This window comes from Ovis canadensis, chromosome 25 (assembly GCF_042477335.2).
Source record: "Ovis canadensis isolate MfBH-ARS-UI-01 breed Bighorn chromosome 25, ARS-UI_OviCan_v2, whole genome shotgun sequence".
Taxonomy (NCBI): domain Eukaryota; kingdom Metazoa; phylum Chordata; class Mammalia; order Artiodactyla; family Bovidae; genus Ovis; species Ovis canadensis.
The window spans coordinates 27822293-27840787 of NC_091269.1; the positions used below are offsets into that span (position 1 = coordinate 27822293).

Below are 18495 nucleotides of genomic sequence, written 5' to 3' on the forward strand. Positions count from 1 at the left end.
ACTGAATTATATCCTTGATTAGTGTTTAAAAGAAATCATCATTATTCCTGACACCTTCATTAAAACAAAATTTATCATTACCATTATAAATAACAGATTCATGGTCAAAATCATAAAAGTTTATTAAAGTGTTTATTTTATCCCAGATACTGTGCTGAAAGTGTTGCATTCATTATCTCGTTTTTTCTGATACTATGGGGGAGGTTCTCTTGTTAACTTTATTTACAGATGAGAAAACAGAGGCTTAAAAGGTTTAATTAACTTATCCTAAGGCCTCAGAGGTACTAAGTGGCAGAGATTAGGCTCAAGATTGGATTTTCTGTCCGTCCAACCTATACTCTTTGTCATCAATCATAAAAATAATAATCTGGAAAGAATATGAAACCTAAATTATTGATTTTAAGGTCCCTAGTTTGGAGTTCGCCATGAAGCAATATAAAATTTTGTGTTATGGCTGAAATAATTTTCTACGCGTATGAATAATTCAGGAGTATGTTATTCATCTTTGCAATCTCCTACTCAGCTTCCAGTAGAGGTTGAACTGCTACAGTAGAACATTTGACCATTATTATTTCAGAGGGCTATATTTTTCAGGGAACGTGATTTACAACAAGGCAAAGTTCTTTTGATATTAAACCAGTATTTTTTAAAGCCTTTGCTTATCTCTTTTTTCCCTCTCTTAGGAAAAATTGGATGTAGGAGTGAGAAAAGAAGTTGATGGCATGGGAACCTCTGAAATAAAATATGGAGACTCGGTCTGTTATATACAGCATATCAGTACAGGCTTGTGGCTCACTTACCAGTCTGTGGATGTGAAATCGGTGAGAATGGGATCCATACAACGTAAGGTAAGAATGTACAAAAACACTGTGTATGGCAGTCATTCTTTTTTATTTATTTATTTATTTATTTATTTATTTTTTAGTTTTTTATTTTTTAAATTTTAAAATCTTTAATTCTTACATGCATTCCCAAACATGAACCCCCCTCCCACCTCCCTCCCCATAACATCTTTCTGGGTCATCCCCATGCACCAGCCCCAAGCATGCTGCATCCTGCGTCAGACATAGACTGGCGATTCAATTCACATGATAGTATACATGTTAGAATGTCATTCTCCCAAATCATCCCACCCTCTCCCTCTCCCTCTGAGTCCAAAAGTCCATTATACACATCTGTGTCTTTTTTGCTGTCTTGCATACAGGGTCGTCATTGCCATCTTCCTAAATTCCATATATATGTGTTAGTATACTGTATTGGTGTTTTTCTTTCTGGCTTACTTCACTCTGTATAATCGGCTCCAGTTTCATCCATCTCATCAGAACTGATTCAAATGAATTCTTTTTAACGGCTGAGTAATACTCCATTGTGTATGTGTACCACAGCTTTCTTATCCATTCATCTGCTGATGGACATCTAGGTTGTTTCCATGTCCTGGCTATTATAAACAGTGCTGCGATGAACATTGGGGTACATGTGTCTCTTTCAATTCTGGTTTCCTCGATGGCAGTCATTCTTAATGAGTAAAAAACACGAATCCAAGGCCAAAACAAGTAGCTACTCTCTCAGCCACTTGCTATGTTATTTGCATGCTAGAGGTCCAGTCCCACCCTGATAAACTCTCCTTTTTTTGTATGGTGAGCAGTTTTAGATGTTGCTTTGTTGTTGTTTAGTTGCTCAGTCCTGTTTGACTTTTTTCGACCCCATGAACTGTATGGCCTGCCAGGCTCCTCTGGACAGAATACTGAAGTGGGTTACCATTTCCTCCTCCAGTAGACCATGTTTTGGCAGAACTCTCCACTTCGATCCATCACTTTTGGGTGTCCCTGCACGGGGTGTGGCTCATAGCTTCATTGAGTTACATAGCCCCTTCGCCACAACAAGGCTGTGAACCATGAAAGGGTTGACATTTTAGTGTTTTTGTGTTTTTGGTTATCACACCCAAGTCACGTTTATCTCAACTTGCTGTCATTTCATATATTCTGGTTGTTCATCTCAGTATGACTTCTGATTGTGAATTTTCACTCCTCTTTCACTGAAGTTATGCCTTCTTGCATCCTGTAGACAATTAAACTAGTTTATATACTTAAATAATATTCTGCTATTTCATTTTTCTGACTTTAATAAAATTGGATATGATTGCTAAATTTTATCAGTTGAACGGAGATAAAAATCATGTTTTAGTGTTTTTTACTTTGTTGATAGATAAGTTAATAGACATCACAATATTTAAGAATCCTTATATTCATAGATTAAACCCAGTTTGGCCAAGTTTATTATTATTCTTAAATCTTATTGGTTTCTACTTTTATTTTATTTTAGAACTTACCTAGAATTGCCACATATATTCACTTGATAAATTTATGCATTAATTTTTCTTTGTTTATGGATATTGAAATTTGAAATTCATACAATTTTCAAAGTTTATAAAGTATTCTTTCCTTTGTCTTTTTTCAACCATTGGAAAATATAGACCATTCATAGGTGACAGACTGTGTAAAGACAGGCAGCAATCATTGTTCACTTACTAGTCTACTGTTAAAAGAGTATGTTATCTTTGAAGGTCCATCAGAGCTCACTTGTGAAATTGTCTAGTCCTATGATCTTTTAAATATTGGATCTTAAATTTCCTTTCCAATCTCTGTTAAATAAGTTGATATCATCAAATTTTCTACATTAAAGAGATTTCTTTTGATGATTTTTAAAATTTTCTAGAAAGTTATCCATGTCCTCTGGGCTAGTCAGTTATGTTCTTAAAAAAAAAAAATCGGAGGGGGGCATTAAGTCTCATACGGCATTGATTTATTATATTTTATACTTTTAATGTCTTTTGTATCTTATATCTTATTTCCTGTATTTATTTCTTTCTTTCAATTTTATCTTTGGCCTGCTTTGTGAGAGGTTAATCTCTTTCATTTATCTTCTCAAAAAATAAACATTTGGGGTTTATTCATCCTTACCTACTATATCATTTTCTTTCTGGTTCATTGAATTCTCTTTTTATCTTAATTAATTCCTCTTTTCAATTTTGTTTTTGTTTTTTTAGAGTCTTAAAATGAGTAATATATTGCTTCATTTGGTCATTTTTTTCTTTGTCAGTAAATGCATTTAAGGTTTGTGATTGACTTCGGGACTTCCCTGATGGTCCAGTGGTTAAGACTCACAGTTTTCACTGTAGGGGGCAAAGATACAATCTCTGGTAGAAGACATCACAATACTTAAGAATCCTTATATTCATAGACTAAACCCAGTTTGGTTTAGTCTAAGATCCTAGGTGTTCTGTGGAGTGGCAAAAAGAAAAAAACACTTTGAATAGAAAAAAAAAGACTTTGTATCTCTGTCTCATTGATTTTGGTATAGGGAAAATCCTCTCTATATTGCTTTTTAGATAGTTTGTGATATTAGTTCTAGTTGCTAATTTTTGTTCAGTTTATCTGGTTAAATGTTCTGAAGACATCTTGCTGTTGGTGTTGACTGAAGGGAGTTAGGCACAAATGGTTCTGTTTACATACAGTACACAAGACATCTTTGCTGTTGAAAGTCCTGAAGATGGGAAATACCTTGAAGAACAGGGACAGGAAGTGAGCACTAGGGGCGGTTTTAAGGTGCCATAACATTCTCTTTCTTGATTGGGTGTTACAGAGTTGTTGCACTTTTTAAAATTCATTCAGCTGTTCAATTATCTCTTTATGTTGTATATTCAGAAATATAAAGCCTAATAAAAGAAATAATACAATAAAATACATTTTTAAAAAGAACTGAGATACCTTAGAAGCATTGTTCAGTGCTTATAAATTAACCCTGCTATGTTCAGAATTACTGTATAACTGGTATCCCATGTAATGTTTCCCTTTGCTTCTTTGTTCAGAGTTTGTTTAGACTGTGGATGAATTATTGAATATAGATATGTGAAAGCACTCTAATATTTGGTTTTCAAATCAATACATTTATTGATTTGTGCTTTAAACAACAACTGATTCATGTTGAAAGCAACAGCTGAATAAATATATTGAAGGATGAATTTGTACAGGAACCTGTGCGTATCACTTTACCTGACCATGACTGCGTACAGCCTGTTTCACCTGTCTTTAGACTCTGTGTATTGTCATGGCTCACCTTTTTGAGTGCATACCTTATTAACACCCAGTTGAAAAAAGGATGTTGGGAGTAATGGAGCTATTTTTGTTTTCGTGCAGGCTATTATGCATCATGAAGGACACATGGATGATGGCCTAAATTTATCCAGATCTCAGCATGAAGAATCACGGACAGCACGTGTCATCCGGAGCACAGTCTTCCTTTTTAATAGATTTATTAGGTACATTTTCCTTCTTTGTTGTGGTTGCTTGATATTTTATTTCAATTTCAGATTACAAATAAACAATTCTAAAACATATTATGTTGGTAAATCTCATACAGTTTGGCAGTTCTGCCGAACACATTAGGAAATGCTAGTTAAATGATTTTGTGTTTTTCTTTTTTAAATTGGAATATAGTTGATTTGCAATGTGTTAGTGTCAGGTATATAGCCAAGTGACTTAGTTATACATATTCATATATCTGTGCTTTTTCGAATTCTGTTCCCTTATAGATTCTTATAGAGTGTTGAGTATATTTCCTTTAAATGATTTTTTAAGAAATGACTGTGGTTTTAGGAATTTTATAGGTAACTTATAATTGTTAGCTGTATGTGAGAATTATTCTATAACATACCCTTGTGCTAGCATTTTCACACTGAGGGTGGTACTGCCTAGATACTTTGTGAATTTTGAACTTATTTTTTTAAGTGATTCTTGTAATAAGTAAGTTTTCCCATGTAATAATGGAAACAATTGCATATCTACAAAACTAAGTCTAATTTGTGTCCAGAGTGTTTTCTGGGAACCTTATACCACTAAATACTCTGATTGGTGATAGGTATTATATCTCTTTTTACACTTGCCAATTTAAAGATGGGCAAAACTGATATATATGTGTATATGCTCTTCCCAAGTGGCACAGGTGGTAAAGAACCCGCCTGCTGATGCAGGAAACATAAGAGATACAGGTTCGTTCCCTGGATCAGAAGGATCCCTGGTGGAGGAAACGGCAAGTCATTCCAGTTTTTCCGTGGAGAATCCCCATGAACAGATGAGCCTGGAGGGCTATAGTCCATAGGATCGCACAGTCAGACATGACTGAAGCAACTGAACAGGCATGCATGCCTGTATATATTTATAGTATATACATATTTATTTGTTTAGTCACTCAGTCATGTCCAACTCTTGAAGACCCCATGGACTGCAGCCCACCAGGCTCCTCTGCCCATGGGATTTCCCAGGCAAGAATACTGGAGTGGGTTGCCGTTTCCTTCTCCACATATTTATTTATAATGATATTTAGTGTTTTAACAATTTGCACTAAAAAACCAATGAGTATATCTCATAATTTTTGGCCAAGTTTCTTCATTTATGTTTTCTTTGTGATTTGCCCTATTATTTGATAATATTTATATTATATTAGGCCATTATGAGCTTTTTCTATGTTAGAGATATTAATTTCCTATATACATTTTAAATATTTCCCCATTTTTTTGGTTTGGAAAAGATCTTAAAGTGCTTTTTCCATCATGGTTTGCTCAATAAATCATGTCTTGGTTTTACAGCATATAAAAGACCTTTACCACCTAAGATTATATGAATGTTAATTATTCTCTGCTTCTTTTATAAACCATTGCACTGTGTGTGCATTTCTGTGCATACTTTCATGAAATCAAAGCATGTGCACGGCTTTCAGCTTCATCATATCCCTAGTATTTATCTCAGTTCTCTGTCTCACATAAATCTTAACCCTTTTCAGATGGAGTAATGCTTGCTGAAGTAGGCATCATCAGATTCTTATTTTTTATAACAGCATTTTAACTGTGAAATTGTAACTTATTTAGGATCAATTCAACTTAGACGTTTTCCATCTTGTCCTTTCCATAGTTCTTCTTTAATACTGCCCAATCAGTTCTATTGAGGAAAATAACCATAAATCTTTAAAATAGCCTATTTTCTTTGTAGTCTGTCCATCAGTACTGATTTCTTCAACTATAGAAGTTTTTATTACAGTGTGACTTGTGTGGTGTTTTCAGAGGCACTGTTGAGATTGCATTTGGCAAGAAAGAGCTAGCTTAATAACAGAAAAAAATTATTTGTTTTAAAGTATATTTGGTCAGAAAGATACTGTATCAGTGTTTAGACTCAGTGTTGTGATGCTATGCCTTAAGTGATGTTTTCTATGTTGATCAAGATACGAAAATTCATCTTGGATGTGATTGACTTTCACACATTCGCTCTTTGCTCAAGAGTACTCATATTTTTTTTTTTAAAGAACCTGTGATTTGGAAGATTAATTTTAGAATCTTAATTCTTGCTTAATTGATTAGGGAACCAAACGTGTGAAATTTGGTTTCTGTGGTAAAAGTACTTACTAGGTATTTGCTGCTGCATAATAAAATTCAATTTTTATTTGGGTTATTTGAATGAAATTCATTCGTTAGACTTCTCTTGATAAAATAGGTTAGTTATATAACCCATATTTAACTTGAGATAGTTCTCTATATCCAAGGATTTTGCATCTATAGATTCAACCAACCATGGACCAAAAATATTAGGAAAAAATTCCAGAGTGTTTCAAAAAAGCAAAACTTGAATTTGAAGCATGGTGGCAACTATTTGCATAATATTATATTGTATTTATAACTATTTACATAGTATTATGTAGGTAATCTAGAAATGATTTAAAGTATACAGAAGAATATTAGTAGGTTGTATGAAAGTGAAATTTCACTTGTATGTGGGATCTTTTTTTTTTAAGATACAAGTATACTTAATATCCAAACAGAAATAGATCCATAGACATAGAAACAAACTCACGACTACCAAAAGTGAAAGAGGAGAGGAGCAATTAATTAGGAGTTTGGGATTAACAAAAACACACTACTGTATTTAAAATAAACAAGTCGGACCTACTGGAGAGTTGAGGGGACTATACTCAATATTTTTTAGTTATAATTATATGTGTGTGCACGCATGAGCACACATGCTCAGTTGCTTAGTCATACCCAACTCTTTGTGACCCCATGGACTGTAGCCCACTAGACTCCTCTGTCCATTGGAATCTCCAGTCAAGAATACTGAAGCGGGTAGCCATTTCCTTCTCTAGGGGAAGGAATGCAGGGATTGAACCTGGGCCTTCCCAATGCAGGTGGATTCTTATCTTCTGAGCCACCAGGAAACCCATACTATACCATTATTATATAAGTGACTTGAGCATAAATTTTGATATCTGAGGGAGATCCTGGAACTGGGGGAGGGATAATCAGTTAAAAAGATTATCTGATTCCCAGTCTGATCTGTAATCTTTCTTTTTTCTGCTTCCCTTCGGTTTAATGTCTCTTCTTTTTTTGCTTTCAGAAGATGAAGGCTGATATCATTAATTTGAGACCTTTCCTATGTCCTTTAGTGCTAAAATATCTGTCCTTAGTGTCCCCTGTCACTTTTTGTTGTGCTGTGTTTTCTTTTAATTGCTTCTTTGACCAATAGGTTGTTTAGTATTCAAATATTTGTGTTGTGCTTAGTTGCTCAGTCATGTCCAACTCTTTGCGACCCCATGGACTGTAGCCTGCCAGCCTCCTCTTTCCATGGGGATTCTCCAGGCAAGAATACTGAAGTGGGTTGCCATGCCCTCCTCTTCCACATATTTGGGATTTTCCAAAGATCCTTCTGTTACTGATTTCTAATTTAATATCTTTGAGGTCAGAAAACATGCTTAAAAGACTGAGTGCTTTTAAATTTATCCAGATGTGACTTATGGCCCAGGAAGTTCCAAAAAGCAAAACTTGAATTTGCTGCATGCTGGGAGCTATTTACATAGTATTTACATTGTAGTGTCTATCCTAAGTAATCTAGTGATGGTTTAGGTACAGTGGAGGGTGTGCATAGGTTGATGCAGAGGCAGGCATGACTACTCCAGTTCAACCTGAAAAAATTATATCCCTCACTGTCACTGAACCAGGAAGAGTGTTATAACTCAGTCTAAGAATGGATCCCTCTTTTGTTAGCTTTATAACCAAGATCATACAAATCAACTCAGTCACAAGTCCTTTCAGACATTTTCATAATGTTTGTTGTTAGTTGCTTTCTGAGGAAATGTTCAGTCTTGCTAAGTATTCTGTGTGTACTGGGAAATAAATGTTCCATGTGCCCATTTTCCTTTGATTGCGTAGAGTACTAACAAGGTCCATTTGATCTAGTTGGCTGATAATGTTGTTAAGATTGTCTGTTTCCCTACTGATTTTTAGTCTATGTTCTATTCATTATTGAGAGAAGGGTATTGAAATTTTGGACTATAACTGGATCTTTCTACTTCTTCCTAGAAGTTCTTTTTCTTCATGTATTTTGAAGCTCTGTTGTTAGATTCATAAAAATTTAGAATATAATAAACTGGCACCTTTATTATGAAATTACCTTTTTAAAATCCCTGATATTTGCTATGACATCAAATTCGTATGATGTTAATATGGAACTCCTGCTTTCTTGCTTTTCTTGGTGTTAGCGTATATTTTTTAAAGAACTTTTAACTAATTTGCATCTTTAAAGGGCATTTCTTTTATGCAGTATGTAGTTAGGTCTTGAATTATTATCCACTTTGACAATCACTTCCTTTTACCTGTAAAATTTAGTCCATTTATATTTATATGATTATTGATACATAGTTTTGCCTGCCATCTTATTATTCCTTTTGTATTTGTCCTATGTGGTCTTTGTCCCTTTTCCTTCTTTTCCTGCCTTCTTTTGTGTTGTTTGAATATTTTCTGCAATTCTATCTTAATCTTGTTTTTGTTGGCTTGTTAGTTATAATTTTTTGTCATTTTCATGGTTGCTTAAGATTTTTAGCATATGTCATTAACTTGTAATTTCAAGTTATTTCATCTCTATGAATAATGTAAGAACATTTCAATAGAGTACTTCTCTCCCAGTCTTTGTTATGTTTTTGTCATACATTTGGCTTTGATTGATATTATAAACCCCAAAATACATTTTTATAATTTTCATTTAAGGTTATATTTTTTAAAGAGATTTAAATACACAAAAAACACTAAACATTTTGTGCCCAGAGTTACCATTTCAGTTGTTTTTGTCTTCATTATTTTATTGAGGATTTGCATTTCCTTTCGGTAGTTTATCTTTAGTCTCAAAGTTCTTCTTTTTACATTTCTTATGGTGCAGGTCAGTTGGAGATGAGCACTTTTGGCCACTGTACTTATTTCTGAAATGTTCTTATTTTACCTTCATTTTAAGTGATTTTTTTCCCCCCTGGGTATAATATTGTCAGCTGAGTTTTTTTGGTTTGTTGATTTTTCTTTTTACTTATGATTATCTTTTATGCTTCATATATCTGGTCATTTTTGTTTAGTTGTCAGACATTGTAAATTTGTTGGATACTGTATATTTTTGTCTTCCTGTCAATGTTTTTGAGATTTTTCTGGGAGCCAGTTAAGTTACTCAGTCAACTTTGATTCTTCTGGAATGTGCTTTTTGAGTTTTGGGGGTGGGAGCAGAGCAGGGTTGAATCTAGGGCTAGTTAGTCTCTGCTACTGAAGCAAGCCTATCTGTATCCTCAACTTGGTGCCCCATGAGTTATGAGGACTTCTAGTCTGGCTGATGGAAGGAGGTTGACTTCAGAACCTGTGTAAGGGTTGACTACTGTCCCCTCTAATCATTTCGGGGGGGTCTGTTCCCTGCTGAAGGCAGTTTTCTCATGTGTACATGTTGATCAGTAGTCTGCTGAGTGTTTGAAAGGGATCCTCTTTAGTCCTCTAGAGTCCACTCTTGTAAAGCTATCTCCTCTCTGTGTCCTGCAAACTCTAGCACCCTAGGTATTCCCGACTCTCAGCAATGTCTCCTCAACTCAGTGAGTCTTCTGTGCCTCACTTGGGTTCCCTTACCTACCTACATCATAGCTTAGAAATTCTTCTAAGGCAAACTGGAACAATTGTACAGCTCACCTTGGTTGTTACCCTATCTATCCTTTGTATCTTGATGTTCAGTGTCTTGAAATGTGTTCTTCCCCAAATATTTTGTCTGGTATTTTTTGGGGGGTGGAGGGAGGGAGGAATTGTTTCAGAAGAGAGTAAATGCTGTCCCTGTTCACTTTATCTTGTCCAAAAGTAATTCACAAGTTGACACATGTAATTCTTACTTCAGGATGAGATTCCATGTTTCCTCTGGCAAATGTAGTCTAATCTTTTCTACTTCTGTATTTATATTTATTCTCTTCTTGATTTCTCACCTCAAGCCTATCACTAAGCTACTGTCTTTTCCTGAGTTACCCAGCATCTCCTTTGAAATCTCTCTCTCTACTGTGATCATGTAACGGGTGCCATGGATGAACATAATGAGTCTGTTTCCCTTTTTTTTACACTTCAGTTCAGTTCAGTAAAGTTGCTCAGTTGTGTCCGACTTTTTGCGACCCCCATAAATCGCAGCACGCCAGGCCTCCCTGTCCATCACCAACTCCCGGAGTTCACTCAGACTCGCGTCCATTGAATCAGTGATGCCATCCAGCCATCTCATCCTGGGTCGTCCCCTTTTCCTTCTGCCCCCAATCCCTCCCAGCATCAGAGTCTTTTCCAATGAGTCAACTCTTCGCACGAGGTGGCCAAAGTACTGGAGTTTCAGCTTTAGCATCATTCCTTCCAAAGAAATCCCAGGGCTGATCTCCTTCAGAATGGACCGGTTGGATCTCCTTGCAGTCCAAGGGACTCTCAGGAGTCTTCTCCAACACCACAGTTCAAAAGCATCAATTCTTCGGTGCTCAGCCTTCTTCACAGTCCAGCTCTCACATCCATACATGACCTAACCTTAGTTGTGTATTCATTTTTTTAAAAAAATTAAAATTTAATTTAGGTTTTTTCCCTCTTCTTTCTGGAATACTTACCTGCTGGTTATATTGTTCATCATGTCTATATATGTATATCTATATATAGAGATTTATTTATGTGCTTGTTAATATTACTGAATTATTTGAATTCCTGAATTTATATAGCTTTAATGTAGCCTGATATAATTTAATATGGCTTCTTTAATATCCCTTAGAAACTGAAAAATTTTACATGATTATAGAAATTGTAAAGGGTATGTTAAGTAACATAATTTGATCCTTCTATCACATTTATAAAATCACTAAAAATCCTCAATATCTGTACAATATTCAGATATTTTTCAAGGTAATTTTTTAGATATTCATTTTATTAATATAGATTCATATACTATTAAAAGCCTTATTTAAAATATGTAAACTCAGACCTTTTTTATTTCATAGAGTGAAAGTCAAATCTATTTTGTGTTTATACATTTGTGTTTTTCTAATGTAGTTTATTTTCTGTGATCATTCTGGTCTCTGTCACCAAGGTTAAGGTAGTGGTCGTGGAGTGTGTGTGAGGGTGGGTGTTTGCATTTGTTTCTATGAGAAGAAGGGGATGACAGAGGATGAGATGGCTGGATGGCATCACGGACTCAATGGACACGAATCTGAGTGAACTCCTGGAGTCGGTGATGGACAGGAAGGCCTGGCGTGCTGCGATTCATGGGGTTGCAAAGAGTCGGACACGACTGAGCGACTGAACTGAACTGATAGGGGAATGTATTTTATTCTTCTGGACTATTTTTTTTTAAGTGTATTAATTCCCCGTAGGTATATATTAGTAAATGTATTCTTGAAGTAAATGGGACAAGGGATAAATCTGTTTGTAATATGGTTTAATCTTCAAGTTATGAAATGTAGGGACAGAATTCATAAACTTTGATTTTTGTTTTGACATAATGTGATTCTACCACCTTTGGTTTCCCCTAGTTGTTGTTGTTGTTGTTGTTTTTTCATTCCTTTGTCCTTGATAAATTAAGATGAAAAACGTCCTTATATTGGATAGAAGTTCCAAAACTATGCATGATAAACAATTTTAAGAGTCTTGGACAGCATTTTCTGACAAGTTTCTCCTAGAAAGCAATTAAATGATTACATTTTTTGTAGCAGATATATTCAACCTAATAATCTAAAAACTGACATTTACTATTATTTCCCTTTAAGTTTGAAAATGTAGATATTATATTTGAGTTATTTTTGAATTTTATTTACATTTGTAGATGAGATTTAAATTTGACTTTGTTATATTTATCATTCAGCTAGAATTGGTGGGTTAAAATGTTTAAAACAGCAATATTTCATTGTATATAAGTGTTCATTTTAAAAAGGAAGAAAAAATTTTCTCCTGCCAAGTCATTTCTGTTGCTTTTTTTAGTGTAGAAAGAACTTACAGAGATAACAAGACAAGGTAATAGATGAATTTCATTGATGTATCTGATTTGGAAGTTCAGATAGAAACTTTAGGATAGTCATGCAGTTTAACTATTTCATCTGTTTACAAGGTTTAAGTCAAATATTCCAAAATTATTAGTAATATTTAGAGTAAATAACGATATATTTAAAATTATGTTTTTGAGCATCATAAGTTCAAATTTTTAATTTGAAACATTTTTTTCTTTTCTTTTTTCTTTTTTTAAGCTCATGATCTGAATCATAGTCAGTTCCAGATCTTGTTTTTACTGACTGTATAGAGCTTCTCCATCTTTGGTTACAAAGATGCTCCTTATTACAAAATTCAGGGTTAAATTGAAGAAAAGTAGGGAAAACTACTGGGCCATTCAGGTATGACCTAAATCAAATCCCTCATGATTATACAGTGGAGGTGATGGACAGACTCAAGGGATTAGATCTGGTAGACAGAGTGTCTGAAGAACTGTGAACAGGGGTTCTTAACCTTGTACAGGAGGCAGTGACCAAAATCATCTCAAGGAAAAAGAAACCCAAGAAGGCAAAGTGGTTGTCTGAGGAGGCTTCACAAATAGCTGAGCAATGAAGAGAAGCAAAAGAGAAGTAAGAAAAGGAAAGATATACCCATTTTAATGCAGAGTTCCAGAGGATAGCAAGAAGAGATAAGAAGTCCTTCTTAAGTGAACAGAACAAAGAAACAGGAAAACAATACAATGGGAAAGACTATCAAGGGAATATTTCATGCAAGGATGGGCACAATAAAGGACAATAATGGTAAGGAGCTAACAGAAGCAGAAGAGGTTAAGAAGAATTGGAAAAAATATACAGAAGAACTATACAAAGATCTTAATGACCCAGAAAACCACGCTGGTGTGGTCACTCAATTAGAGCCAGACATCCTGGATTGTGAAGTCAAGTGGGCCTTAGGAAGCATTGCTACTACCAAAGCTAGTGCAGGTGATGAAATTCTAGATGAGCTATTTAAAATCCTAAAGGATGATGCTATTAAAGTGCTGCATTCAACATGTCAGCAAATTTGGAAAACAGCAGTGGCCACAGGATTGGAAAAGGTCACTTTTAATTCCATTCCCAAAGAAAAGTAATGCCAAATGTTCAAACTACCATACGATTGCATTCATTTCACATGTTAGCTAGATTATACTCAAAATCCTTCAAGCAAGTCTTTAGCAGTACGTGAACTGAGAACTTCCAGATGTACAAACTGAGTTTCAAATAGGCAGAGGAACCAGAGATCAAATTGCCAACATTTGTTGTATCACTGAGAAAGCAAGGGAATTCCAGAAAAACATCTACTTCGGCTTCATTGACGTCGTTAAAGCCTTTGACTGTGTAAATCACAAAAAACTGGAAAATTCTTAAAGATATGAGTATCAGACCCCACCTTTCCTGTCTTCTGAGAAACCTATATATGGGTCAAGATACAACAGTTAGAAGTGGACATGAACTACTGACTGGTTCAAAACTGAGAAAACAGTACAACAAAGCTGTATGTTGTTACCTTGCTTATTTAATTTATATGCAGAGTACATCATGCGAAATGCTGGACTGGATGAATCACAAGCAGGACTCAAGACTGATGGGAGAAATAGCAACAACCTCAGATATGCAGATGATACCACTTTAATGGCAGAAAGTGAAGAGGGACAAAGAGCCCCTTGATGAGGGTGAAAGAGGAGAGTGAAAAAGCTGGCTTGAAACTCAGCATTCAAAAAACTTAAGATCAGACATCTGGTCCCATGACTTCATGGAAAATAGAAGGGGAAAAAGTTACAGTGGTGACATATTTTATTTTGGGGGGCTCCAAAATCACAGTGGACGGTGACTGTAGCTGTGACATTTGCTTCTTGGAAGGAAAGCAATGATAAACTTGGACAGAGGCATCACTTTGCCCACAAATGTCCATATAGTCATAGCTATGGTTTTTGCAGTAGTCATGTAAGGATGTGAGAGTTGGATTGTGAAGGATGAGTGCCAAAGAATTGATGCTTTCAAACTGTGATGCTGGAGAAGACTCTTGAGAGTCCCTTTTACTCCTAGGAGATCAAACCAGTCATTGCAAAAAGAAATCAACCCTAAATATTTATTGGAAGTATTGAAGGTAAAGCTGAAGCTTTAATACTTAGGCTGCCTAATGTGAAGAGCTGAATCATTGGCAAAGACCCTAATGATTGAAAAATTGAAGGCAAAAAGGAAAAAGGGGAGGCAGAGGATAAGATGGTTATATACCATCACTGACTAAATGGACATGAATTTGAGCAAACCATGGAAGATAGTGGTAATTCTGGGTGGCTTAGAGGGTCAAGAATCTGCCTGCCAATGTAGGAGACCCAGGTCGAAATCCTGGGTCAGAAGATCCCATGGAGACGGAAATGGCTACCCACCACAGTATATTCTTGCCTATAGCCTCCTATGGTCAGAGGAGCCTTGTAGGCTATAGTCCATGGGATTGCAAACAACTGGACATGACTTAGTGACTAACACTTTCACTTTGGGAGATAGTGGAGGACAGAGGAGCCAGGCGTACTATAGTCTGTGAGGTCACTAGGAGTCAGACATGACTTAGTGACCAACCAACAATTTTTTTTTTAAATATAAATTGCAGTACAGTCAGATAACTCAAAAGACATATTTCCTTGAAATAAAATATTGTCTTACAGTTTTGCTAATGCAGAGGGCAGGGAAGGAAGTGTAATATTTTTAGGTATCAAGTTTTGTCATGACCAATACGAATATTGCTATATCAACTATAGTATAGACACTCTCCCATTCTTTATGCTACCTGTTGGGTATTGTTTTACTAAGCATTTTATTTTGAAATACTCTTTATTTACAAACACTATTGTTTAAAATTCTTTTAAGATACACAGCTATGAGTTTTAAATTCAGCGTCTCAAAGCACAGCAAATTATCACATTTAAATTGCAGTCATATTTTTTTCAAAGTCTAGAAAATACAACTTGATGCTGTTTCTTATCCTACTTTTAAAATACATCTCTTTCAGACAATGGAAAAGCATGTTAATATTTTGTTTTCTGATTGAGTGACTTTTCTAATTTTTTATTGTGGGGATAAATTTTAAATTGGCAGAAATTAGGCAGGATGACAGTGAGTATTAGTGATGGGATAACAGTAAATAGTACCTATGCCAAAAATAAGTAAATTTCAGAATTAGAAACCTGGGAAATTGCATCTCAATACTTAAAGTATGTTGTGCTTTAAAATGAAAATCGACTGGTTTCTGATTATTTAGACTATGGTTTTGTAGGTCTCAGTTCTCCAGATCCTTTAGATTTTCTTCTGGATGAGTTTTTCTTGATACTGGTGCCTTTAACATAGCATTGTATATACTTGATAGAATATAACATTTCTAATTTAAAAATATTCATTATTTTTGTTTGAGAAAAACTAGGGCCTTTCTAGGGCTTTCCTGGTAGCTCAGATGGTAAAGAATCCACCTGCAATGTGGGAGACCTGGGTTTGATTCCTGGGTTGGAAAGATACCATGGAGGTGGACATGACAACCCATTCCAGTATTCTTGGTGAAGAATTCCATGGACAGAGGAGCCTGGCAGGCTACAGTCCATGGGGTCTCAAAAGAATCAGACATGACAGTAACTAAGCAGAGTACAAGGCCTTTCTTACTGTTCCTTTTACAGGCATATAGGGAGAGAAAGTAAAGCTTCAATCATCTACAGATTAAAAAGTAATAAAATTGTGGTTCACTGATATGGAGAAATATTTGTTATTTATTTTAGGGGCCTTGATGCTCTCAGCAAAAAGGTGAAGGCTTCCACAGTGGACTTACCTATAGAGTCTGTAAGTCTGAGTCTGCAGGACCTTATTGGCTACTTCCACCCACCAGATGAGCATTTAGAGCATGAAGATAAGCAGAACAGATTACGAGCTCTGAAGAATAGGCAGAATCTCTTCCAGGAAGAGGTGAGTTTCTACCAACACACATTTCTGCCGTCGTCTTGGGGAAACAATTCTTGGTGGGGACCTTCTCTATCTGTTTGACGATCTGCATATTGAGGTACATATGAACAGATGTGCTACTGTACAAGGGAAGAAGAGGATCAGGCCTTGGAGGAATGCTGCAATGGCTTTTATTTCTCTCTCAATAAGTATTAATTTTAAAAGATGCCCCTCTTCGCTCCTCTGGCAAAAGGCATTTTAATTTCACTGCCTGCTCAGCCTTCACTCTGGTCATTGTTGTGCTATAGTTTGCTTTATGGTCATCATATGAAAAGAGACTCTCAACGTGTCTAAATGAACACAGACTTTGGAAAGCATGGGGGTTTTCACACTGTTCAGCATGTTCATTGGGGCTCCTCGGAAATGCCTCAGGACTCACTGGAGCTTTGTACTGGGGATGGAAGCTGTCTGGGAGAGGGCCACCTGGGGAGGCCAGCTCTATGCTCCCTGCTCAGACAGAGCAATCCCTCTTTTTCTTTTTTGTATGTGTTCAGATGCTATATATGATTATATTTTATGGAAGTTCCACTGCTAAGCCATAATTTATAGGCAAGGAACAAAAGGACCATGTGATGTATCTAATGGTCCTAATGCTAATGTTAGAACTAGTATTTAAGGATTTCAGTGGGAGGGTGTCAGAGTTGAGCTGGCAGATCAGGCCAGATCAGCCTCTGTTCCCTGTCTTCTCAGTTTTCCCTGTACTAATGGACTATGTGGATTAGTGCATTTTTCTGAGTAAAAGTAACTAAGAAAAAAAAAAAAGATTAGTGGACATTACTGAGTTCCCATAGTCCCTAGGTCTATATTCTTCTAGTTTTAAAACTGTTTCCTAATTTTCCGTCAAAAGCCATTGAAACTGATCACTAATTTTTGAGAATTTTTTTCACTGTGTACAAAAGAAATAAACCACTTAGAGACCATAATGGCAAGAAAGCACAGGAAATGTCAAATAAACATATAATAGCAACATGGAATAGTTGCCTGGGATTATTTATTTTTGTACATGCCAAACTGCTGGGCATACCACACTTATTTTATATCTAGAAGAACTAGAATGAAATACTGAGATGTGAAAATTTAAAATATTGATTTGGATTAGTGGTTTTTTTTTTTTTCAGTTTCTCATATAACACACTCTGGATGGGAACCTAGAAGTGTTCTTAGGGCCATATTGCCTCTTAAATTCTTTGTGTGAAGTAAGTTAGTTTGCCAACTCCTTATAGCTTTTCCATTCATGTGCTTTGCCTCATTTTGACAATCTTGATCTAGAAATAATAATAAAAGTATAATTTGAAATGTAGATAACTTCTTACAAAGTTTCTAGAATGAATTTTTGATTTGCCTTAAATATCTTTCCATGAGCTTTCCTGTATTTAGTACATCTTCAATAGTTTACTATAAAAAAGTGATGATGGTGGTGGTGGTGGTGGTTGTGATTATTTCTCTCCTAAGAGTAAGGATCTCCTCTTATGCTTATAGAGGGGAGGAAAAAAATCATTTTCTTCTGTTCAACTTCATTGGTTGGGGCCCTGCAGGTTGTACCAACAAAAGATAGATGTACAAGTGAAGAACAAATAGAAAATTACTAATGTATGCACTGTGTGTGTACATGGAAGTACTTAGTAATGCTGCTGCTGCTGCTAAGTCGCTTCAGTCGTGTCCAACTCTGTGCGATCCCATAGACCGCAGCCCACCAGGCTCCCCCGTCCCTGGGATTCTCCAGGCAAGAACGCTGGAGTGGGTTGCCATTTCCTTCTCCAATGCATGAAAGTGAAAAGTGAAAGTCAAGTCGCTTAGTCGTATCCGACTCTTCGCGACCCCATGGACTGCAGCCTACCAGGCTCCTCAGCACTTAGTGATGAGTAACTCCAAATATCACCAACCAGAGTTCTTGGCCTTCCCATCAGTAGAAACTGATCAGAGGCCAAACGAGGAATTCAGGCAAGGCTTTATTGGGGTCCCTTCTGTGGCACAGGGAAAGGGAGAACAAGCAGCAGATCCCTTTGCTTGCTCACGCCATCAAGGAGGGGGACAACCTGATTCCTTACATGGGGCGAGGTAGCGTTGTGTCCAGGAGTCAGGTGGGAGGGTTGGCTTAGATGGTTTGCCCACCTCTTAAGGGATATTGCATGTCGGGAAGAT

At 36.1% G+C, this 18495-nt stretch overlaps 1 protein-coding gene across 1 annotated transcript in view; it reads left to right on the top strand.

Moving 5' to 3' along the window:
* Positions 1–18495, top strand: part of RYR2 (ryanodine receptor 2) — an 809907-nt gene that overhangs the window by 404785 nt on the left and 386627 nt on the right. The window contains exons 13-15 of the mRNA XM_069571617.1: positions 684–848; positions 4197–4318; positions 16134–16317. Coding sequence (XP_069427718.1) covers positions 684–848; positions 4197–4318; positions 16134–16317 — 471 coding nt within the window. The remainder of the gene's footprint in view (positions 1–683; positions 849–4196; positions 4319–16133; positions 16318–18495) is intronic.